Source organism: Euprymna scolopes, chromosome 4 (assembly GCF_053919585.1).
Source record: "Euprymna scolopes isolate OS-2025 chromosome 4, ASM5391958v1, whole genome shotgun sequence".
Lineage (NCBI taxonomy): Eukaryota > Metazoa > Mollusca > Cephalopoda > Sepiida > Sepiolidae > Euprymna > Euprymna scolopes.
In genome coordinates this window covers 175,374,933-175,400,482 of record NC_136485.1, presented here as the reverse complement: position 1 = coordinate 175,400,482, position 25,550 = coordinate 175,374,933, and the positions used below count along the sequence as shown (strand labels likewise).

At 31.6% G+C, this 25,550-nt stretch overlaps 1 protein-coding gene across 1 annotated transcript in view; it reads left to right on the top strand.

Annotated features, from left to right (window-relative positions):
* The first annotated feature begins 4,601 nt into the window (after window positions 1-4,601).
* The window catches only part of LOC145270303 (uncharacterized), a 30,515-nt gene continuing 9,566 nt past the window's right edge, over window positions 4,602-25,550 (top strand). The window contains exons 1-4 of the mRNA XM_080125952.1: window positions 4,602-4,929; window positions 5,306-5,369; window positions 23,086-23,119; window positions 23,764-23,853. Coding sequence (XP_079982078.1) covers window positions 4,848-4,929; window positions 5,306-5,369; window positions 23,086-23,119; window positions 23,764-23,853 — 270 coding nt within the window. The 5' untranslated portion in view covers window positions 4,602-4,847. The remainder of the gene's footprint in view (window positions 4,930-5,305; window positions 5,370-23,085; window positions 23,120-23,763; window positions 23,854-25,550) is intronic.

Below are 25,550 nucleotides of genomic sequence, written 5' to 3'. Positions count from 1 at the left end.
AACTTTGTGCTTTAGAGATGTGAGATGCAACTTTATATATATACTAGCAAAAGTACCCGTCATTGACTGGGTTCAAAAACAGCCTACAGAAAATGGACTCTGATTTATGAAAGTATGATAGGTTATGAAAAAGAAGGGTTGTAAATTTGGGTTAAATTTGGGGGTATCAAAACCAAAGCAAAATATGATGAAAGTAAAAATAAAATAGATAAACCTCATAATTCATTATACCATACCTGTTCACAGTGAAACACTTATCACAATATTCTGTGGATCTATATTAAAAAACCTTGTTAAACTTTGTGACATATGTCCATTCTATGGAGGTCAGGTGCGAACGAACACCCCATAATTTTATTATACCATATTTCTTCAAACTCAAACATAATTATCAAAGTATACTTACGCAGATAGATATGAAAAGTCTTTATTAAAGTTTGTGCCTATTTCCATTCTATGGAGGCCAGGCGCGAACGCAGACCCCACAATTTTATTATACCATCCCTATTTAAGTTAAAACATATTTATCAAAGTATTCTTATGTATATCTATATCAAAAACACTTGTAAACGTTTTTTTTTAATTTTTAAATTTTTTATTTCCATACTTTGTGGACCAGGCGCGAACGCAGACCCCACAATTTTAATGAACCACCGTTCTTCCAGATCAAACATACCTATTCCTGTGTCTCGATACATCTTCTATCATTATATGTAATTAGTTTTTTAAAATGGTCAAATAGTCAATCATATAGGAGCCTATTCGTGACCAGACACACACATGCACACGCACACGCACACGCACACGCACGCACACAAACACACACACACATTCAGCTTTATATTATAGATATATTTTTTTAACTCATGTTCACCTCTAACAAGGTATATTACCACTTGGACATAAGGGGTTACTATTTGGGATCATGCCTAGGAAAGATTAACAAAATGTTGGTTTGCGTTACATTTAAACTCCTGCATATCAATACAGTCAAGGAAGCAGGTAGTAGGAAAGGAATTCCAAAATCTAGTTGTTCGAGGGAAGAAACTATTAGAGTAGAAAACTTTTTGGCATTTAGAGACCTGAACAGTGAAGGGGTAAGATTTTGTTGGCAAGTGGGTTTGTCGTAGATATGTACGTCGAGGGAGCACAAGTGCAATGAGTTCATCAGAGCACATTCCACTAAAATATCTGTAAAACAGGCACAGCGATGCAGCATTGCAGTGATGGGACAGGGCCTGGAGCTTAGTAGACAAAGTGGGACCTATTAGATTGATATTAATAATAAATGAAAACGTAGCATGGAAAGAAAAGGAAAAAGCTTCTTTTAAAACAACGAAACAGTTTATTTTCATTGCAGAAATTTGGACAGTTATCGAGTGAAGAAAGTTGAAAGTTATTTGAACAGTTGCAAGCTGATAGCAGTTTTCTTCTGTGGAGATCGTCAATGCTGGAGCGTCCAGTGAACAGAGACAAGAGAGAGAAAGAGAGAGAGAGAGAGAGAGAGAGAGAGAGAGAGAGAGAGAGAGAGAGGGGGGGTGTCTTTCTCAATGTTTTTTGAGTAACCATGATTCCTACAGAGCAAGAAGAAGTTCCTTAGGAAGCAGATGAAATCAATCCGACCTGCAAGCTGATTGGTCAGTGTGTGGTCAAATCATGGCATTTATTATCAGGTAAAAATTAGGTTGATTAGAAAGTTCTTGCAAAATTTTAAATTTTGATTTCAAATGATGAATTTTCAAATAAGTTGCGTTATATGACCTTTAATTTATATACCATTTTAAAAAGCGTTTTTTGCTCTATGTAATCATTTAAATTACAATCGTTTTAAAACAATTATGACTTCTTTTCAAAACGTTGAATATAAGATGGAAGAAAGCAAATTTGCACAATTTTCTTATTTCAATTCAAGCTAGGTTAAAAAGCTGCCAAAACAGCTCACGATATCAATGAAGCATTTGGCCCAGGAACCACTACTGAACGCACAGCACAGTGTTGGTTTAAGAAATTTCATGGTGGGAACAAGAGTGTTGAAGATGATGAGTGTAGTGGTCGGCTATCGGATGCTGACAACGATCAATTACGAACCTTAGTCAAAGCCAATCCATGCACAGCTGTTCAAAAATTTGCTTCTGAATTAGATGTAACGTATACAATGATTTCCAACCACTCGAGAGAGATTGGAAAGACAAAAAGACTTGATAAATGGTTGCCTCATGCATTAAACGACAATGAAAAGAAGCACTGTTATGAAGTGTCATCTATTATTCTTTTACGCAACAAGAATGACACATTTCTCAACTGGATTGTGACTTGCGATGAAAAATGGGTTCTTTATGACAACCAATACGCTCAGCTCAGTGGTTAGATACCGTTGAAGCTCCACAACACTTCCTGAAGCTAGAGTTGCACCAAAAGAAGGTCATGCTGATTGTTTGGTGGTCTGCGACCGATCTCATCCATTACAGTTTTTTTTAATGCAGGTGAAATAATTACGGCAGAGAAGTACTGTCTACAAATGGGTGAAATGCATCAGAAACTTTGACAACAACATCCAGCATTAATCAACAGAATCAGAAAAGGCCCAATTCTCCTCAACGATAATGCCCGATCACACATTGCTAAATTGACTCTGCAGAAGTTGAATGAATTAGGCTATGAAACTTTGCCTCATCCGCTATGCTCTCCAGATCTCTCACTTATTGACTACCACTTTTTCAAGCATCTCAACAACTTCCTGCATGAGAAATGCTTTAAAAACATAAGCGATATCAAAAACGCCTTATCGACTTCATCGCCACCAGAACGCAAGATTTTTACGTTACTAGCATAAATACACTTGCTGTATGCAAGCAAAAGTGATGATTGATTCTGATGGTGCAAAAATATAATGATCAGTTAATGGCAAAGTTAAGAATTTATAATTAAAAAAAAAAGGTAATAATAATAATAATAATAATAATAATAATAATAATAATAATAATAATAATAATAATATATATATATATATTAGGTACCTTCGATGCGAGACGCAGATTTAACCCTTGTATATATAAACGCTATAATTGTAATTTAATTTAGGTACTCTTGCATAATTTGACCCGAATTCTCGTGAATTCCCGAGATCAGCAATCATCGGTGTCAGCCGAGAGCGCGTTGTACAAATGTTGAAATGCTAATTCAACTTTTTATTTTATTTATTCAATTTTTTTTTCTGTTATGTTTTTAGTAATTTTTAAGGTGATATTAAGGGGGCGGGGGTGACTTTTTATTTCCTGATTAGTTACTTATTTATTATTATTTTTTAATTGAATTTTAAGAGTTTGATTAGCCAATGAAAAAGCGCTATCTAAATGGAAGCAGACGACATTCCAATTGGAAGAAAGCAACTAAACCAAAAAACCAAAAAAATAAATAAAAATGCTGACAAACAAATATATTTTAAAACTCGCCAAACAGGAAAATGACAGGCAAGAGAATAAATCTATACATGTTAGAAAAAGAAATGAAAACATCGATGCAGGCAATCTCATTATCAGGAGAAGAAATTGCTGTCCCAAAAAATGAGTTGCAACAATTGTAAACACAAATGTTTACTTAAAGAAAGATCGTGTATAAAGGATGGTTTCTCCTGGAGATGTACAAATCGACAGTGCCGCCAAAAGAACTTGACTCTAACAACAAGCCTTGAAAATAAAAATACAAAACAAGAAAAAAATACGGTTACAAAAAAAAAAAAAAAAAAGAAAAAAGAAAACAAACAAACAAAAACAACTCGTACTTACACCTAACAATTATACGGTTAAAAAATATTTGAGAAAAAAACAAACTTTCTGTTGATAAATATTTTGCAAAAAATAAACAAATAAATAAATAAAATACTAAAATGAAATAAACATATTTTCATTTTTCAAGATAGATTTTTTTGTTATTTTTTATTATTTGCATTTGTATTTTTTCCGCTTTGTTTAAAAAAATTTTTTTTTTATTATTAGTCTGCGTCTGTTACGACGCTCGGGCTCGGCTGACACCGATAATTGCCGGTCTCGCCCGATCCATGCTTGACGGGAATTCAAGAGAATTCGGGTCAAATTATGCAAGAGTACCTTAATTTAATATTATCATCATAACTTACTATTTAAAACAAGAAACGTCAAATAAACTAGTAATTTTCATTTAATTTTAATTTTTATTTTTACAGCGTGACCCAAATCGTGTTTACATTATCAGCGCCTTAAAACAACGTCCCTATGTAGTGATTATTTTGAAGCCGTAAACCCACCCATGTTCTAAAATAAATCTAGCAAAAATCAACTAATGGTCAAATTTTCATGAAATTTTCGATATATATTCAATTTTAAAGTAACTTATAAATTAAAAAAGAAGTTTCCGTTAAATATGTAACGGGAAATAATTTTGTTTTTAGGTGTTATAATCTCATAAAATAGTTATTTACGGACACACACCTATATAACAAATGCTGACAAAACGAATTACGAATGGTCTCGTTACTTCTAAAATTGTCTGTAAGGAAGAACTTATCGGCAGTCCTCTGAGTCTTCTTTTTGCGGAGGTAATGGTAATGCTTGGGAGGATTTTCTGTCTCGCGTCTAAGATTACGCAAAAGACGCAGCCAATCGGATCGTTTCGTTTTTGAACCAGTCGCCGCGTAAGCAGCCAATGAGATTGCGTATCACGCGGTGACGTCATAGCGTATATAAAAACGTCGGCTGTTGGTGGAAAAAAAGCAGAGGTGAACAAAGAAGCAGAAAGGAGAGAAGTAAGAGAAAGTGTCCAGTGACCGTAGGGTCGCGTTATTAACATCTTAAGTGTAACATCAAACAGCCATGTCCGACACTGAGAAACAACCGGAGGCTGAAGTCGAGACTACCGAGGAGAGGCCTGCAACCATTGCAAAGAAAATAATAGGTAAAAAAATATATGAGTAATAAATCTTTTATGGAAAAGTCATTTTATTTGAGTAAAAAAAAAATCATTTCGTTGCGTTCTCGATTCTGAACTAGGTCACCGCGTGGTTAAGTTTTTTTTAAATTAACGAAATTAATATTAAACTTAAAATATTTAGTTTGACTTATAATTAGAAACTTAATCTATTATTTACTTGTATAACTGTAAATAGCTAATTGAATAATAGACCTCTCTTATTAGTAATAATGAAAGCTACTGTATGACGTTGATTGACGTACGTGACATTGTGAAATTGAGTCTATTAAAAATGGAGGAATTAAAAATAAAAATTGTTTATTTATTTTAATAAATCGAAACGTTGTTTATTTTTTTCCAGCCTCCAAAGTATCAGGGACAGTAAAATGGTTCAACGTAAAGAGCGGATATGGCTTTATAAATCGGTTAGTATTTCTATTTCTATCTAAATTTGTACCAGTTTTAAAGAGAAAAACACGTTTATAGACACCAATAAATATTAAAATAACTATACAATTTTTTATATACATATATATAATCTTTTCTTGGTGACTTTTCTGAAATCCATAACACTATCGTTGAATGGGTGTTATCAAAGAATTTTTTTATTTTGGAAATTTCAAATCTCTTATTTCTAATATTACGTGCAACTTGTGTATTTCTATAAGATGATCATTGTGCACTTATGTTACCGTGCTATTTTTAAAAATCGTATATTTTCAAGGTAAATTATCGTTTTACGATATCGTTATTAAATTGTTAGGTGAAAGTACAGAATAGTTACAAAACTCTCCTCCCATGTTAAGAATGGCTTTTTAAATGTTATGTTTAGCACGGTTAACATAAGTACATAAGTACCAAAAATTCAAAATTAAGTTTCATATCCACCTAGCTATTATTTAACTCGATATTTTTCTTTTTTTTTTTTTTTATACCCACAAAATACAATTTCCCAATTCTTGCATTAACCTATTTTTAATTTTAATATACAAAAACAAAGGTAATAGTTATTGCCTGAGGCACACTCACTAAGGAATGCCGACATGTTGGAACATGGCTAATTTTATATCCGTTCAGAAGTATTTTCTATTTTAAGGAGTTTTAACTCCCTACTTTAAACTCTACCTCACGTCACACCCAGTCTTGGTAGCAATAAAAGTCTATTTGGTACCTATAAAATATGGACCGTGCTATTTTTTTTATTCTTTAGATAGGATTTTCCAGTTTCTTTACGTTATTTTTGTTAGGTGAAAGTACAGAATATTTACAAACAAGAAAAAAACGCCCTTCCCTCTCCATGTTAAGAATGGGTTTCAAAATAACAGTATTTCAACACGGTCCGTATTTTGCAGAGCATTAAAATAATCTCAAATTCGAAAGCATTTCTAAAGCCTTTAAACTTTGTATTTGAAATTAATTTCTTGTTTATATAAGTAAACTTTAGTCTTGATGCAAGTATTTTTGTTATAAACAAAATACGTATTTATCGATCGTTCTTCTAAAAGAAAATTATTTAGAATCTAAAAATTATTAAATCCACTTTTCCACGCGAACTGAACGACCGCTTTTATAATTTTTTATTTTAATATCCTTTAAAAAGGGGGGGGGGGCAAGAGTAACACCCATTTTCGAGGCTGGAATGTTATTTAGTATTTAAACCGTTTTAAAGGTTATTTATTTTCCTCCCTTTACTCTATTTCTAGTTTGTTTTTCTTCGAAATTAGAGCATGTTATTTGGCTATATAGTAGTAACCTACGAAGTCTTTCTCTTTTTCCCCGAACCTGGCTGACATGTTGGAACTAATATGAATTCACTTTATCGAAGACTTTTTCTTTTCTCCTTTCGGCATATTTTGACACGTGGCAAAACCGATTTTTCGTAGACTCCCCACCCCCACCCCCTTATCATTATATACCTATTATATGGAAAATCGAAATAGTTATTTTTCACTATAACCAAATCGAAATCACTTTTATAAAAATAATCGAAATAATTCTTTACGCTTAGTAATTGGTCACTATTTTTTTTTTTTTTTTTTTTTTTTTCTAATTCAAGTTTAATTTAAGTTAGCGTAAATGTTTTTATTTGTATATATTATCCGTTCACCTATGTGTTATTATATGAGAGATAATGGAACACGTGGTCATGGGAGCGGAATTCTAGAAATGTAAAGCCGGCATCGATTTCTTCTCCACTCCTTATATAGTGTGTTTGCTGTTTGCTATATTTTTGATGTTGCGTGTGCGGATGGCTCCCGTGCTATTCATACACACTGAAGTACACCAACTCGGTAGTTGTAGTAGAGCTAACTAAAAACAAAACTAACTTTCTGACTTTAATCACGAAGAAAACTTTTTTTCTTTTATCTTTGAGATTGTTTACTTCATCCATGCTTCCATATTTGTCTCCCCACGAGGGTAAAGTTAGGTACAAGGTCGGTTGTTGATGTAGAGATATCCAGTTCTTCCAAAAGAGAACACCCTGTAATTGGATAGAAATTACTTCAGCCGAGAACTAATCTAACTCTGGATGAACAACTATTCTTTGATCTGACTTGGGCTACGAATTGACCCCACCCATGTGCCCATTTTTCCAACTAATGTAGATGATCACACCAAAATAGTTTCCTCCACTCCATTTAAAAAAAAAACAACAAAAAACGGGTAGTGGGTGTTATGAAATAGTTTTATTACTAAAATTTACTCCCACGTACTAAAAATGTCCATGTGGCTATTAAAAAAAAAAAAAAAAAAAAAGATACTAGATTTTTGAAATGACGTCATATTTAGAATATTTAAAAATAAAAAAATTTAACCTATTTTTTTCCTGCCATTAAAGCATGTAATTTTCAAAAACTTTTTCAAAATGGTGGAGGATTTTGTTTTCTTTCCTCACACGTCGCGCCTTCTTTTTCGCCTCGGTTCGTTGGGTAGATTTGAGAATTATAACTTATAATAACGTTATTGAATGAAGGGTTCGTTGTATCAGACTTGTAAAGCCCCTCCTCTCTTGCCGAAATGCACACCAATAATCCCTTTCCATTTCTATTGAAGATATCCCTTAAAAACAAATATCGATTTGACCCCGTGTCCTTTATAACCCCTCCCCCTCTTAACACATTTTTCAGAAGCAAAAAAAAAAAAAATGCTCGCGACTAATCCTGTGCCTTATAAATCTTATGAAGTTTTTTTTTTTTTTTTTTTTTTTGATAAAGAGTAACGACTCAACATGATTGAATTCTACCTCGCCTTATTTGGGCCTGCTAGAAAATGGGTGCTTGTATAGATTACTCCCCATGGTTGCTGGCGATATTGACTTGGTGAAACCCAATAACTACTTGAAATAGCTAAAATTTAATTCGTTTTTTATGAAAAATATTTACATTATTTCTATAACTATTGCCTTTTTCTCTCTCTCTCTCTCTCTCTCTTTCTCCCCCCATTCTTGCATTTCACGCAATTTTTTTTTTGGAAATTATGAAAACATTTACGGAAAGAAATACAATGCAACTTTTTTTTTTTTCTCTTTTTTTGAACCCGGGTTTAATTTTGTATGGTTGCTTTTCGAATTTTTTACTATTTGCTTGATTTTTATACTAAATGTACAACCATGAGGTGAGCGATCTGTTTAAAAGCACCAAAAACATTCGTTAAAATATTTTCTCATAATTCTCTTTCGACTTGAATAATTTTTAATCAACTAAATGGAGTCAATTAGAAATTTTTTTCTCTTCAAAATAAGAAAACTGAAATGTCTATTACCCTCAAAGATTTCCTATTTTTAGCCTCTTCAAAAGTTCCTAATTTGGTTCGTTCTTTCCTCTCCAAGACTTGAATCTCTTTGCCATTGTAAACTTCCAACGTAATCGTTGCATCTTTACGTAAATTCGTGGTTTTTGCGGTTTGGATTATTTCGCGTTGCCCAGGCGGTGGAAAATCTTCCAGAAAAATTAAAACATTTACTTTAAATTTCTTTTCTTTATAGGAATTAAGTTTTGATTTATTCGGTACTTTTGCAGAATACGGACCGTACTATTTTATTTATTTTTTTTTTTTTAGATAGGACTTGAAAATCAAATTCAATTTTTATGGCTCGCATGTTGAAATGCGTTTAAAATAACGTTATTTCTACACGTATTCAGCCTATTTATCAAAAGAGGCAAAAAACGTGAGATTCAGTTTTTTTAACTATTTTATTAGACACATAGGAAGTTTTGCTAAAAATTCCTAGAATTTTATTTACTTCATAAAAATTTCCTGTATTTGAAATCTTGGTAAACTAGAAAAGTAAGCGACTCTGTCAACAAACAGTATTCTGTCAAATTCAGGTTCTGAGCTTCAGCTTCACCCGCAAATGTAACTTACAGCGAGTTTAAGTTTCCCAAATTTGTTAGGTGAAAGTATAGAATAGTCCCTTTTCCATGTTGAATGGTTAAAATTTTGTGGTACTTATGCAGGGAATGTACCGTGCTGAAATAACGTTTAGCAAGCCATTTTTAACATGGGAGGGGTTTTGTAACGATTCTGTGCTTTCACCTAACAATTTAATAAGATATCGTAAAACTTGAATTTCAGGATATACTATAAAAAATAGCACTGTATTTTCTCCGTATAAGCACTTTTTGTAAAAAAATTTTTTAAAATAGATAAAAACAGGTTTCAACTATTTTGTACTCGCGTAACAAAAAAATTAATGCAAAACTTGTTAAACCAGAAGAGTAAGCGACCCAAAACGGGAAGTTGGAACTGAATCTAACAACACTTTTGCCGATTTTGAGTGGATTTTTTTTTTTTTTTTTTTTTAAGGGAGTCGCCACTAATTAAGGCTCGAAGGCCACTCAAGGATAAGAGTTAATGTATGGTAGTAGTAATTAATGTGAATTGTGTAGAATTTGGATTTAGCGGATAATGGCTCAATAAGAACTCGTTTACATTATACTTTAAGTCTGACATATTATCTTCAGCCGAGAAGCAGTCCATTAGAACAGTGTTCCACATGCGGGCAGTTTTAGGAAAGAAACTTTGTTCATGAAACCTTCGTTTAGAATTAGGCACAGAAAAAAGTGGGGAAAATTGATTGTGGTAACTAGTCAAGTGTATTTTTGAAAGTTTGGCAGGTGGGGCATAGATTGGAGCTCCGACGAGCACTTGCCATGAAAATAACGATAAAGCGGATAGGCTCGCAACGTTTCTTCTTTGGGAAAGAGGTTGCAGGGAAGAGAAAAGGGCATCGCCTAGTAGGTTTTGAAGCTGGTTTTGAACTCTATTAAGGCAAGATAGTGCATGCCAAGCAAGCACTCAAGCATTAAGCAAGCAGTTCCTGCCCGAATGTGGCAACAGTACTCCATTTTTAAGACGTATTTGGCTTTTATACAAATAGAGAATTGCATTGGCAATGAAATACCTACTGGAGCGGTGGAATGATCCAACAATCTTTGCAACAAATTTGATGTGTTCCATTTCAGACCAGCAGTGGAGATCAGTATCAGTTCCAGAAGCTTTTCAAAACATGGTGCTCCCCAAGACTAGATCTAGTCTCATTTTCTTTTTTCTTTTTTTCTTTTTCTTAAGACTAAAACCCCCCAAAAATTAGTTTGTAGTCAGAATGTTAAAAACTTTTTTATTTTTTTAAATATTAAAAGGTTCAGCATAAATTGTCTTTGTTTCCCTGCTTTTTGCTTGAACAAAAGGTATGTTCTGATGCTATACTTAGTTTATTGTGAAATCTTTCTAGACTGTTCTAATTCAGAGTACTCCTTTTTGGAGCTGGGTTTCCCCCATATTAAAAACCGATCGTGTTTCTAACTTTGCCCTTGTGGGGAGGCAAATAAATCTGAACAAAAATTCATATTTTGGCTGATGTAACCTCTGCATAAAACGTGACTATAGCAATACCAGTTCAATCAATCCTTAGCTGAAACAAAAAACCAAGGCAAATTTGTCTGCATCTTCCCCTCCCCCGCAGCTGATTTCAGATTTTCGGATGTGCTGAATCCAAAAGTCACATTGGTTTTGCTCAACCAATGCAAGTTTTTATTCAATGTATGTGTGGAACATTTTAGAAGTTAGTGGGAGTAAAATGCCATGTTTTGATTAGAAATGATTTTAATGACAAGCATTCAGATCTGATAGTTCTGGGTTATGTCGTAAAGGAATCAGTTTCAAGTCATAAAAAACTCATTCTAAAAATTGCTCAGTGAAGAAAGAACAATGACGCAATACTTTTCCCAGTGCTGCGCATCCAGCTCAGCTTAATCAAACAGTTCAAGGCTCTGGACAAGGATTACTGCTTCCCTTACTTGTCAGACGTTTCCAGGATTGGCCATGAAGTTCAAAGCTGGCATCTGTGACGGTCCTCATCCAGCAACTCATCAGATCCAGAGTTTGATAACTCCGTGAAGTGTAACTGGAAGCATTGGAAGACATTTGTTCAGGTAGTGACTTTCTTGGCAACAATAAGGCCAGAAACTATGCCAAATTTGTCCATAACATGCTAACTGCTTTCAGAAACCTGGACTGCAAGATGCACTACCTATTTTCACAAAGGGACCGGTTTCGTGAGAACTTGGGTTCAATAAGTTACTAGCAGAAGAGATTCCATTAATTTCTGAAAGAGATGGAGACCAGATATCAGGGTTGCTGAGATGCAGTCATGATGGCTGACTACTGTTGGAATCTGAAGAGACCTCTCTGCTGCTGAGCATTTCAGGATTTTGAAGAAACAGAAGTTTAAGCCGTGGAGTTTGAGCAGTGATGAAGCAACATTTAATTTAGGTGTATTTTATCAATGCGTACGATCCAGTTTACAGTAATTGATGTTTCTATAAGATTCAATATATTGTTGCCAAAATAATTTTTCTCTTTAAAACATTTGACAAATCGGCTGATAATGCCACCAAATAATTTTGTCACATGATACGATTTTTGTTTTTAAATGAACTTGGCACAAAAACCTGATCTGATGGAGAGAAATGGATGTCATTTCCTGATTCAGCAGCGCAAAAATATCAAATCTGTTGCAGAAAACATTAAAGTGTCCCGTGTAATCAATCTTTCTCAGATTTTTTTAGAATAAAATTTTTCTAAAAATTAAGTTTTTATTCTTATTTACCATGTTTCTATAACTGTTAAGTGTGACACAAGGTTTAAATGTGGGCAGTGTCTAGTCCACTTATCTCTCGAGAATAACTTTCTGGATGGGACAAAAATAAATTGTAAAAATACTTGCTCCTGACTGGATAGAATTGACTTTAATTTTTATTTTTTAATCTTACAAATGAAGCACAAGGCCCTTAAGTGTGTCGTAAGATGTGTGGGTGGATGGCTATCGTTGTCCTATGATTCATTTTCCCAAGTTTTGTTCCTTTCATCAGGTGTTCATTATTTTCGCTTCAGCAGTGACCACAAAACCACACTTCCTCTCTACTCAGTATCAAGTCTATAATTTCACTATACTTTAAGATTTATTTATACAATAATAAAAAAAATACATTTTCTAATTTCGACCCGGCCATTCAAAAGTGAGAATAGGTATCATTGGTCATCTTACTCTTAACTAGAAATATTTATCACCATAATACCGGATTTATTCCAGGAGCCACCATACTTACGATTTCCAAATCATTCCAAAAATTTATTGACAAAAAATATACAATTTATTGACAAAAAATATACAATTTATTGACAAAAAATATACAATTTATTGACAAAAAATATACAATTTATTGACAAAAAATATACAATTTATTGACAAAAAATATACAATTTATTGACAAAAAATATACAATTTATTGACAAAAAATATACAATTTATTGACAAAAAATATACAATTTATTGACAAAAAATATACAATTTATTGACCAAAAAATATACAATTTATTGACAAAAAATATACAATTTATTGACAAAAAATATACAATTTATTGACAAAAAATATACAATTTATTGACAAAAAATATACAATTTATTGACAAAAAATATACAATTTATTGACAAAAAATATACAATTTATTGACAAAAAATATACAATTTATTGACAAAAAATATACAATTTATTGACAAAAAATATACAATTTATTGACAAAAAATATACAATTTATTGACAAAAAATATACAATTTATTGACAAAAAATATACAATTTATTGACAAAAAATATACAATTTATTGACAAATTGTGTAGTATGAGAAGCCATAATTTGGTTCTTGACCCCAAGAGGGGCAGGGAGGGGGTTGCATAAGCACCAAAAAATCTGGTATCACGTTGGAAGGTGTGGCATATATTAACCATGATGGGAAAATGATGACTTAAAAATTAGCAATAGATTGTAATTTCAATTGTTTATAGAAATATTTAAAAATTATTTTGTAATTTATTTCTACAGAAATGTTTTTACAATTCACCTAAAAATACTCAATAGTTTATAACTTTTGATTTGTTAATTTTACTTTCTGATCTCTACAATTTTATATCCATAAAATACAAATGAGTTTCTTTGGTTATTGATGAATCTAGATTGTCTAGTTTGTGTACGTGCACACATGGTCACTGACCATATGACTCATTATCAATCACTTGCATATTTTTTACTAATGTTAAATATTTTACTAACTTTATAATATTTAATTTGAAGTATATCTAAACTCGTGTATTTTTAGTATTAACTAGTAGTCCTTGCACTTAGTTTTTTTGTATAATGTTAAAAAAGACACTATATTTAAATTATAAGCAATTCAAGCATGAATGAAAAGGCCTTATCGATCTTACAATGAGTTTCAAAGTTAAGTTCTAGTCTTTTTGTATAAAAACCTTATTTTTTGCTTTCTATAATTAGTGAATATCCATTACCAATGAAAATTGATTTCATTTTCAATATTTGAAAACATTTGTCACAGCAATTTAAACTCAATTTTTGACTAGAAATAAAATCTCAGTGCATTCAAACCAAAAATTTAAACTTCAAATATCACACAAATGTAATACTTGAAGGTCTTAACTGCAAACATACAGCTTGATGAAAATGCTGACATGAAGGGCCTAGGAGAGCTGGAGCAATATAGAAGAAAACGATTCAATTCAGCATGACGAGAGAAAAAATTGGCCATGAATATGTTCTATCCTGTGTAGGTAAGTTGTGTAAAACGACTGCCATCGACCAACTTAGCCTGTGACAACATACAACTTTGGCATTGTTGATTATCCACAAAAAAGACTAGGTACTAAAATGAAAAGTTAACATTACACAGGATAATACGAAAACCAATGTCTGCCAAGATTAGCAAGAAATATGAATTTCTCAGATTGACCTTCATACTATCGTGAGCACTGAACAATATTTGAGTTCTCAAACTCGTGCATCATGAAATAAGAACCAGCAGAACGACCTCTGACAAGACTCTTACAAATATTTTGGACAAAACTCTTACAAATGAGATAGAATCAACAACTAAGTCTGCTACGTAAATAGCTCAAGAGTCAACAAAACTACACATAACTTCCGTTGCAAAAAGACTAGAAGAATGGGTCTACAAACAGCATGCCAAGTATTTTCGGGTGAATTCTCTCTGACTGTATAAATTTAGTGTGTAAATATTTCTATTCAATCCATAAAAAATTGAATATTGGATGCAGCAGAAAGTCTTTGGAACATACCAGAAAGGACAGTTGGAAATAAAGTTGTACATCAACTAGTGCTATGCAATTCCCACAGCTACGTACCTGGAAAATGGAGCTATTAAATCTGACATAGTGATGGGTAAGAATAAAGAAGCAACCTTCGAAGTTTGTGTCCGCAATCGTGTTGGGTTAAACAGATCTATCATTCCAATAATTAGAAGCAACTGAACTTGTGAAAAATAAAGTCCACCTAGCAAATATACTTGATGCACCAAGTGATGGTTAGAATCATAAAGATTTGTTGCAATATGATATTGTGAATGTTTGACATCCTATAGGGTGCCCTATCACCAGCTGAACCAAACTGGTAAAATTAATTTTAAATTAATTACAACATTATCCTTTTTAATGTGTGCATTTTATATAGCAAATTTTATTTAACTTTTTTAATCTCATATTGATCTGCAAACAAAAAAAGCGTATGTTCAGTGATTTATGAAGTAAAGGTTGGATTGCTAATTATTTGTAACTAAAATTTTAAACTTTGTCTGCAAGGATTTTAAATTTTTTCATCCTGCTTCATATTTTGTCAGATTCGATGCCTGATGACCTTCCCAACATATGGTGGTAAATAAGCAGTAAAAATTGTTTTAGTTCTAGAGGATTCTTGCGAGACATTCAAAATAGCTACAAACTTTGACCTGATAATAAATGAACTTTGATTACTATCAATCATTTAATAGAATAATATTGTCTAGCCATAGTTTAGTTTTAAACTGATGGCCTTGATCGCTCGAAATGTGGATAAAAGCTACATCTGTTGTGCAACCCTATTTTTATTACGATGACCTGTTTGTTCAGTATGTTATGGCTAGCTATGGAATAGTGAGTATATTAATTAGGGCAAAAATATGTGCTTGCGTGTACAACAGCCACTATTAACATAAGAAATTACATTGCTTAATATCTGGAAAACTATTTGCAGAAAATTTAAATACGATATTCATTTTCAACATACTGAAAACATTCAAGACATTTTAAAGGAAAATGCTATGGTGGAAACCAAGTAAAAATTTACCAAAACTATTTGCTTGAAAAGAAAGCTACATTGTATATTTAGAATTTTTATTTTAAGTTTAGAAAAAAAAATTGAAATGTAAACTGGACTTTAAAATAACCTTTGACCTGATCTTTATTCCTTTCAAATCCTCATCACTTCAATGGTTTTTTGTTCAACTGATCCTACTATAACTTCTGTATATCTACTAACCAAAGAACTCCCCATTCTTTATGACTAAAACAAGTTTCCAGTTATAAAAAATGGGTCCATTATTTTCTGTGATCTAACAATCACAGAATATAATGGACCCATTTAAAAAAAAAAAAAAGAAAAAATCCTAGTGAAAATGTATTTTTTGTAAACAAAGCATTTTAAGTTATAGTTTTAAGTATTAAGAAAAATGCATGGATTTTTCTTATGAAAATAAAGCATTGTTTAATATTTAAGCAATATAATGGAGAAGCCCTTAAAGTCTGTTAATGAAATTGATATAACTTGAAAAAATTCTCAAACTATCAATATCATTGAATTAAGTATTGTTTAATCAGTATTTTTTATTTACCAAAAACTGCAGAGCATAAACGGAATTAAGTTTCTGGGGAAATTTTTAATGCAATATTATTTCCATTGTATTTGGTAATGTGTAAAATGTAATGTGTAAATATTAGTGCTAAAAAATTATGATTTTGTAAAAAAAATAATTAAAAATGAGATTAACAATTTGAAGTATGGGTGAACAGAATAGCAAAATAAATTTAATTTTGTTTGTAAATAAATTTCAAACTTAAGATCTATCAAAATTGTTTCAGCTTAATTTAAATGAATAAATCTAGTAATGTAATTGCTAGACTTGAACATTTTTACAAAAATTTTCGAGGAACACATTGACAAATAATTTTATTATTGAATAAAAACTTGTGGCAAGTTAAATATGAAACTCTTTAGAGAAAAAGATTGTAAATTCAAAATTATTCTAATTAAGCATTTTCTTTATTACAACAAAATTATTACAATTTGTTTACATGAGTGGAGATGCTTTATAAACATTTTATGATTATACAATTAAAACGTACATTTTCCTCAATTTTAGTGTCTTAAGACTTTAATTTATTATTTTCCTAGAGATTTTTTTAAAGGTGATTTATTCAAACTTAAAATTCAAATGAATTTTTTAACATTTATCATTGTAAGTTCTTCCTTTTAATGACTTAGTTTGATCTTTTATCTTTCAAACGCAATCAAGATTTAAATGTAAACTAAAATAATAACTATAAGAAGCATAGCGATCTGACTTTTTCGTCCACTTTTGCCCATACCTAAACAATACTCTCCAGATTCTGCGATATCAGATTAAATCCTTTTTAAGACTCCCATTCGTATCATTTCTCGCAACAGGTTTTAATACATCACATTGTGTGTGTACATGTCTGATATTAATCAACAGCAGAAATGCTGGTTAGTAATAATTACAGAAATTTCTGAACTTCTAACTCTTGCAATCATATCAGCTCCCTGTTGCATTATAATAAAACCATAAAATGGCAATGAACTAGTTAATCAAAATAGTATGTAAAAAAAAAAAAAAAAAAAAAAAAAAAAGTCCAGAAAATTCTTGACGAAATGTGTACTTTTTTTTTATACAAACTTGTTTGACCTTCTCCTGATGTGAAGTGTTAGATCTGTACCCCCCCCCCACCAACAACAAAATTGTCATAAAATACAGTGGCAAACTACAAATTCCAACGGTTCGAAAAGAAAACGTGAAACATTGAACTGATTGAAAGCAAAACATGAAGTAGTCGGAATCAGACTTATCTTTAACTAGCAACACCAGACACCATAACGTTCAGTGCTGGAAAAGACGCTCACTGCTACTTAATTTGACACTGTCTTTAAATAAGTAGCAAGTACATTTCTCCTACCTCCATCAAAATAAAACTTATAACTGGATTCACAAAATTTTAAAATGGTATTTTAATATTTTTGTTGTGATTTGTATATTCAAAGAAATCGCTATTTAAATGCTAAATGTTCAAATGCTATTTAATAGCGAATATAATATTAATTTCCTTTGTCCTAAAATAAAAGAATTGGATAAAAATTTATGCACAAATCGATATTGACAAACGCATATAAACATGAGAATATTTTTGTGCTGAGACGCACACAAAATCTATAAACAAAACATTCAACTAACTTACAACCATAAAGTATTCATTTTTTTTATTTAGAAAACAAGTTTTTAATTATGGAAAAGAAAAGTTTTTTTTTTTTTTTTTTTAAGAATAACTGACAATGTAAAAAATTTTTTTGCTTGGTTTTCAAATTGCAAATAAAACCTCAAAGTTAACGTTTTGTAATACAAAGATATAAGCTGTTCAAACACTAATAGCGACTATTAATTTTTGTTTTGTCTGAAAATTTGGAGAGAATTGGATAAAAACTTATGCACGAATTGATAGAAATATTGACAACCGCATATAAATAAAATTTTTGTGTGCCGAGATGTGCACAAAAAATATCTAAACAAGTGTTCGTCAACTAACTTATGAAGATAAGTATTCATTTTATTTTTGTTATTTAAAAATGAGTTTTTTAATTATGGAAAGGTAAAAAAAATTTTTAATTTCTTTGAAAAATGACCGACAATGACCACACTTTTAAATGAGTTAAAACATACAAACCACTTATCCAGTTAAGACAAACTTTTGGGTTTGTTTTACAATCTAGTTAGGAAAAAAGTTGTCAAACAAATATATACTAAATGTTATCAAAGGCAAGTTACTCTTCTACCTACCTCGATAAATTTTTGGTGTTATGTTTATTCTGTTCAAAAAACAATTAATATCAAGCGTTACATGAGAACAAGAAAAAAATGTCTGTCTTGACGTCTCCAGTGACTTAAAAAAAAAAAAAAAAATTATACAAAATGATAGAAACTCATCCGGTGATTGTCATGGTAACTTGAGGATGTTAAAATGAAATTTAATTATTGTAATTAGTTTTTATGTATTTGAAAACAATTGTAATTTGTACAAAATTTCCTTTCATTTTATATGCTAAAAGCAATATTTTAATTTTTTTTTTTTTTAGTGTTGTGGATAATGTCCATCAGAATGTTTCGCTTGATGATAAAGCCTTACCTCTCATTTTTTAAACTGCTTCTACTTAAAGCCATTAAAATGAAACTTAATTATGCTGATTAGTAGGCTAATTAGTTAAATGATGTACTTGAAAACAATTCTCTACAAAATTTCCTTTAATTTGATATGCTACAAGTCATATTTTAATTTTAATTGTCATGGTAGCCATCTTGGATTTTTCATGTTATAATGGCATCTGATAATGTCCATCAGAATAATATTTCCTATGAAATACCATTTTTTTTTTTTTTTTTTTTTTTTTTTTTTATAGCTGTTAAAATGAAACTGGAATATGCTAATTAGTTTGTAAGTTACCAAGTGAGCTGGTCATAAATAATGCCAACTAAACCTTCATGGTATATGGTCAAAATTTCATATTTTCAAAGGATTTGAAGATACAGCCTTTTAAACCTGGATTAATCTGTAAATTGTGCAAATTTCATTTTCAGTCACAAGCTTATATGCATTTGAATTAGACTGACTTAACGCAAAATGTCCAGTGAATTACATTTTTTGCGACTGAATGGTCGTAACTACAGTTCTAATAAAATTAAAGATATTTCCTTGTTTTTTATGCTCTTTTCAATAATGCTTAGAGTTTATTCTATCTAAAGAAAAAAAAATGGTGTGGTATTGCTACTTCAACACCTGATCAAGTATGTTATTCTAATCAGCTGTAAAAAAAAAAAGAAAATGGTGTGGTATTGCTACTTCAACACCTGATCAAGTATGTTATTCTAATCAGCTGTAAAGAAAAAAAAAATAGTGTGGTATTGCTACTTCAACACCTGATCAAGTATGTTATTCTAATCAGCTGTAAAAAAAAAAATGGTGTGGTATTGCTACTTCAACACCTGATCAAGTATGTTATTCTAATCAGCTGTAAAAAAAAAAATGGTGTGGTATTGCTACTTCAACACCTGATCAAGTATGTTATTCTAATCAGCTGTAAAAAAAAAAAAATAGTGTGGTATTGCTACTTCAACACCTGATCAAGTATGTTATTCTAATCAGCTGTAAAAAAAAAAAAAACTCTGCAAGATGTGCTGTCACATGTCAAACTCGACTATGCTGTACAAAAGTGTCGCCATTTTTATCCGATTATCTCCCTTAGGTTTCACAACTGGAGACGGCCTGCAATTGCCAAGCTTAGCGGGTTTTGAGAATTGATCCCATTCATATTTCATTGTTTAAAATCTTTGGTTTGCATCCAAGCTTTCTTAGATCATCCAACTTCCAACCCTCCACTGTAAGATTTTTTTTTTATCAAAGAATTCCTCAACATCGTGAAACCAATGTAAACTGATCATTAGTTGAAGCATTGCCTATCTGTTTCCAGTTCATCTAGGAGAAACTAAAGAAACTTATAACTTTCCAGAATTTTCTACATCTATTGTATGGTACAAAATGATAATGTAAAACAAATCTTGATCCCAATGTTGGAGACAATTGGCAAGTGATAAAAATATTGCTTGTTAGGAATGTGCTATCAAAAAATTGCCTTCAAGTTTCCAGACTTTTTTCATATAGGCACTTTTGATAGTACACATGAAATTCTAGTCTCCTTCAAAGTAATCTCCTCTGGCTGCAATGCACTTGCACCGTTTTCAACAGCTTCTGGAAGGCCCCACGGAAGTCCTCGTGTGGTCATGTCAATGACCCTCATCACAGCCTCTTTCATCTCCTCAGACAGTCTAAGGTTTTCCTTGAACTTAGGGAATAATCAAAAGTCAAAGGGAGCAAGGTCTGAATTATAGGGAGGGTGAGGAACTGTCTTGATGCTCATCTTGGTCGTGACATCTTTCTCTCTGATTTTCTGAGCACCCTTGGGACAAATTTTGCAAATCTTCCACATCTTCAGTTCCTCAAATAATTGTCCTACACTGATAGCAAACTGTGCACTTATTGTCTCTAGACATGCAATCATTATCCATGAAATTCTTTATTTGGCCAATCAACTCTGGTCGTCTGCCTTCCTTGAATCTCTTATGCCACTCAAAAACTGATGCTTGATTCATGCAAGATAGTCCAAAAAGTCTGAAGCATTCCATGTTTCTGTGGCATTTTTCCAAGTTTGTAAAAAATTTTATTGCATATCTTTTTAAATTGTTCTTGCATCCAGATTTAGAAAATTCACTGGTTGTGACAATGGTAGGGTGTATTCCAATTCCTGCTCTAGCTGTTCATTTGAACCTGAAATCAAAGTGGTCGGTCATCTCATAGTATGTATAGCAATAACATACTGAATTTTCAAGTCTACGACAATTTTAAATGTCTATACAAAAGTTTGGAAACTTATGTAAGGCACTTATACATTGCATTTTCATCAAAAAATTAAACTAAAATCTTCAGATTTGACTACATTGTTTTGAATGTTAAATGTAGTGGCCTTTTAAGATGTCAAACTATAATAGGTTTTATTTTTCTGATTTGGCAGCAAAACTGTAACATGTCTAAAACTCATTTTGTTATTTCAAAGTTCTGGAAATTAAGGATATTTATCATAGTGACACTATTTTAGTGTTAGAAACCACAAACTAGTTAAAGTTTAGTCAAATTAAAAAAACTGAAATTGTTTAATTAGAAGAAGCCTCTCTAACTACTGATATCCATGACAAATTAAATCCTACCTGAGAATTCTTTCAAACTCCTTGGCTTAACATTCACAGGCAATATGAACTGGAACAAATACATTGAGGACATTGCGAAGGCTGCTGCAAAGAAGGTGGGTTCCCTCTATCGCGCTAGAAGACCACTCACACCTGAGGGTATCCTGTACCTTTTATAAGGCCATCATTCGCCCATGTGAATTGAGTACTGTTGCACATCTGGACTGATGCATCTACCACTAGTTTCTCTCACTTGGATAGGGTCCAAAAAGTCTTCGATCTAATAGATCCCACTTTGTCAACTAAGCTCCAACCTCTGTCCTATCGCTGCAATGTTACACTCCTGTGCCTGCTTTACAAATATTTTAATGGAATGTGCTCTGAACTTATTGCACTTGTACCTCCGTGACGTACATGTCCCAGACAAATCTGCTTAGCTACAAAGTCTCGCCTCTTCACTGAGGCTCCTAAATGCCAGAAAGCTTTCTACTCTAATGTTCTTTTCCTTGAACAGCTAGATTTTAAAATTCCCTTCCTGCTATCTGCTTTCCTGACTACTGATATGCAGAAATTAAATGTAACATAAACCAACATCTTGTTAATCTTTCCTAGGCATGGTCCCTAAATAGTAGCCCCTTATGCCCAAGTCATGATATGCCTTGTTAGATTTTCCCAAGAATAAACTTTTTTTTTTTTTTTTTTTTTTTTTTTTTTAAGAAAATCTGGTCTAATTTAACAATCACGACAAAATTCAGACTGACCTCTATCACAATCTTTAAAAAGGTCTGAAACATAATGTAATTTGACGTTCAGTCTTGGAGATATTTTTGATTAAATTCCCATTGGGTTTATCTAAAGGATGTAATTATAATTTTGTAGTTGTGACGTTCTGAATAATATCTTTGCTTTAAATTGTCATGGGATACTGGCCATTTCTAAAGTTACATAAAATGTCAATTCTTCAATTAATGAGGTGTTCATAAGATGATTCTTATAAAATTTTGACATTTTAGAATGTAAATTATGTATGAAGAATCATCACTAAGATCCTATGAAAGCCTCGGAATTATTTTTCATAAAAACAATTTTCTTGTTCTAATAGATAGGATTAAAACATTACCAACCTTTGAAACTGAAATTAGTTTTACCTTTATTTATAACTAGCATTGGTGCCCGGCGTTGCCCGGGTATTTGGAGGTGTATGTGTATGTTGAGCAAAAAAAGGTAATTTTTTTTTAACTTTGACCCCTATTATGACCATATTATGACCCCTTAACATTGTTTAGGGCTCAAATCAAGTTATTAAGTTAGATCCATGTCCAAGGAACCTAGATCTAAAATTTCAAGTATTTAGACCCCAAATTGTCTGAGTTTGGTAGAGTTCTCAAAGGTCAAATTGTTGAACTTTGACCCCTTAATCAACAAATTTCTTGCCGAAAACCGATCACAGGGATTTTCCCAAATCTCAGTACTCTGTATATCAAATTTCGAGCCTGTAGACTAAAAATTGACAGTTATTGTGAAGGGAAATGTACAGACACATTCACTTTTCTAGATATATAGATTGGTTTTGTCTTATTAGTTCTGTACTGACAAAGATTGACATCTAGTAGAACAGGTAAAAATGGGGAATTAAGTTTTTCTATTTAAATTGATTTTACTTTTCTATAATTTAATTTCAAATATTATTCTCTTAAATATTTTCTCTTTGTAGGGAAGATACAAAGGAAGATGTCTTTGTACATCAGGTAAGTTTAATCTAAATTATATCTCCACATTATTAAAACATATATCTTGATAGAATAAAAACTAAAATTCCTCTTGCAAAACTTGTTTTAGCAATAAAATTCTTAGTGAAGATGTAAAAAAGCAAAAAAAAAAAAAGAAGCTATCCTCTTAATATAAAGTTTTGTTCTTTCCAAATGAAACTCTTGATGATTAACAATGTTTAAATCCATACAAATGACTGTTCATAAATTTTATTATATTAGCAATTTTTAATTCTTACACAATTGTGAACTTTCAAATTTATGTTCATTAAAATAATGGAACAATTAGTCTAAGAATGCTAATAAAGAACTTAGACCTTTTGTCTAAACTTGAATTTTAGGCAGAAATAATTTTAGAATCGTGCATAATCAAGTTGACTTTGTTTTTATTTTATTTTTTTATTAATCTTTCACATTCAAAAATGATTTCTGAATTTTTTAAAATGCCGATATAATTTGTTTAGAATTAGGGAAGTTGGGATTAAGTATTGTTAATTTATGCTTTTAAAAACTGAATCTTCACTCGTCTAAATGTTATGGGAAATGTTTTCTCCTTAAATAAGTTCCATTCACTTGAAAGTAAATCTAAAATTGACATCAAACTTTTTTTTCTTACTCAACAGACAGCTATAATCAAAAACAACCCTCGGAAATATCTGAGGAGTGTTGGAGACGGTGAAAAGGTCGAGTTTGACGTCGTCGAAGGAGAAAAGGTAAGATGACTTTATTTTTTTTTCTGATTGAATAATCTGTAGTCCCCCACCTCCTCTCCTTGCATCATAAATCAGTGTTGGGCTTTTAGCAGCTTTGTATCCTTCCTATTGTCATTTTAGTTCTTACATTTCATGATCAGTGTTTTGACAATAGAACTGCATTTTTTTTTTTTTTTTTTTTTTTTTTTTGTCAGTTTTGAGTGGGTACATTAATTCTCATCCTCAAGATGATGCTTCTAAATTTATTGGAAGAATTTAAATCCAGAACTGATTTGTATAAAAGTAAAGTATTATTTCAGAAATATGTGTATACAGTGATAATTTCATATTAGTTCCTACATCACCATAAGTAAATAGAAACATTGGTGGGTGATGACAGATGGTATGTAATCAAACGATTTACCAGTAACTGATTTTGTTTGTTCAGTCTCTCCACTATTAAAAGAATGCAAATCACTTAACTGAAGCGAACTCTTTCAGAGAACTTGTAGATTTGGGCCTATCATGTTTTCGTCCAGATTTGTGACTAGCCACAATGAAAATGTTCATCAGGTGAAAATGTTTACATTTGTTCAATGTATATATGTATGGCGTGTATAGAGATGGAAATGATTGACTGAAACTTGGGCTGTTAAGTTGGGTAAGAAATTTGTCAATTGTATACTAGCCAATCCAGTCTTATTGGGGGGAGGGCGTTAGATGCAATAAGTTTGAAATGCAAATAAACAAAACTTTTTTTTTTTTTTTTTTTATAAAATATTGACATTTTGTGACTGATGGGTGGGGAAATACCATCAGTCGTGTTTTTACAGCATTGCAAATGTGGACGAAATTTTCATTAAAAATATTTTTACAAATGTAAACTTAAATTGTTTAATTGCAAATTTCCTTTGGAATACAATCGTTGCCACTCTACCTGTTAATTGGCAAGTATTCCAAATAAAAATGTTTGAAACTTATGAGCCCAGAAATCTTTGCCAAACTTACATTTAATTTATTTTGGTAGTTAATTAACTATTGAGACTGTTGGAAATTACAAAATTTGCTATCTTGTGTGCCATGAGTTCAAAAGTCAATTTTCAGCATATTGCAAAATTCAAATGCGTGAAAATTAATCCTAAAAGGAATTCAATCAAATCCAGCCAAACATTGAAAATAACCCAAATACTTGTTGAAAATGTGATGAAATTGGACTTCGTTTCAACAACTAACGCTTTGAACTTAATGATTCATAACCATGATAATGGATCTAGTTAGATTATTTTAATACTAAACGAATTTATAAAAAATTCTAGCCTTAAAACTTGACACAATAGAAAGAAATGTACATTGTAAAGAGAAAATTTTGTTTATAAAATAAACAGGATTGCAAATTGAGGGATTAGGTTATTCACTCTATTCGATTGAAGTTCTAAGCAAAGCTGATAGATTTCTTCAAATTTAAAATATAGGATGCATTTTCAAACAATTGTTGCTAAATATAAAAATTTTATTTTAAATAAGTTTTGTAGTGAGGACAACACAGAAGGCGAATGATAACCTGTGAACAAGGCTTTATTCATCAAGAAGTACAGGTATTTAGGCTGTAACGGAAGGAAAAAAATTGTTAAAAGCATGCAAAACAATGAACGATGTTAATGACATTCACCCCGGGTGGAAAATGTTCAGAGTGGGGTTATGGAATGATACACAAAAGT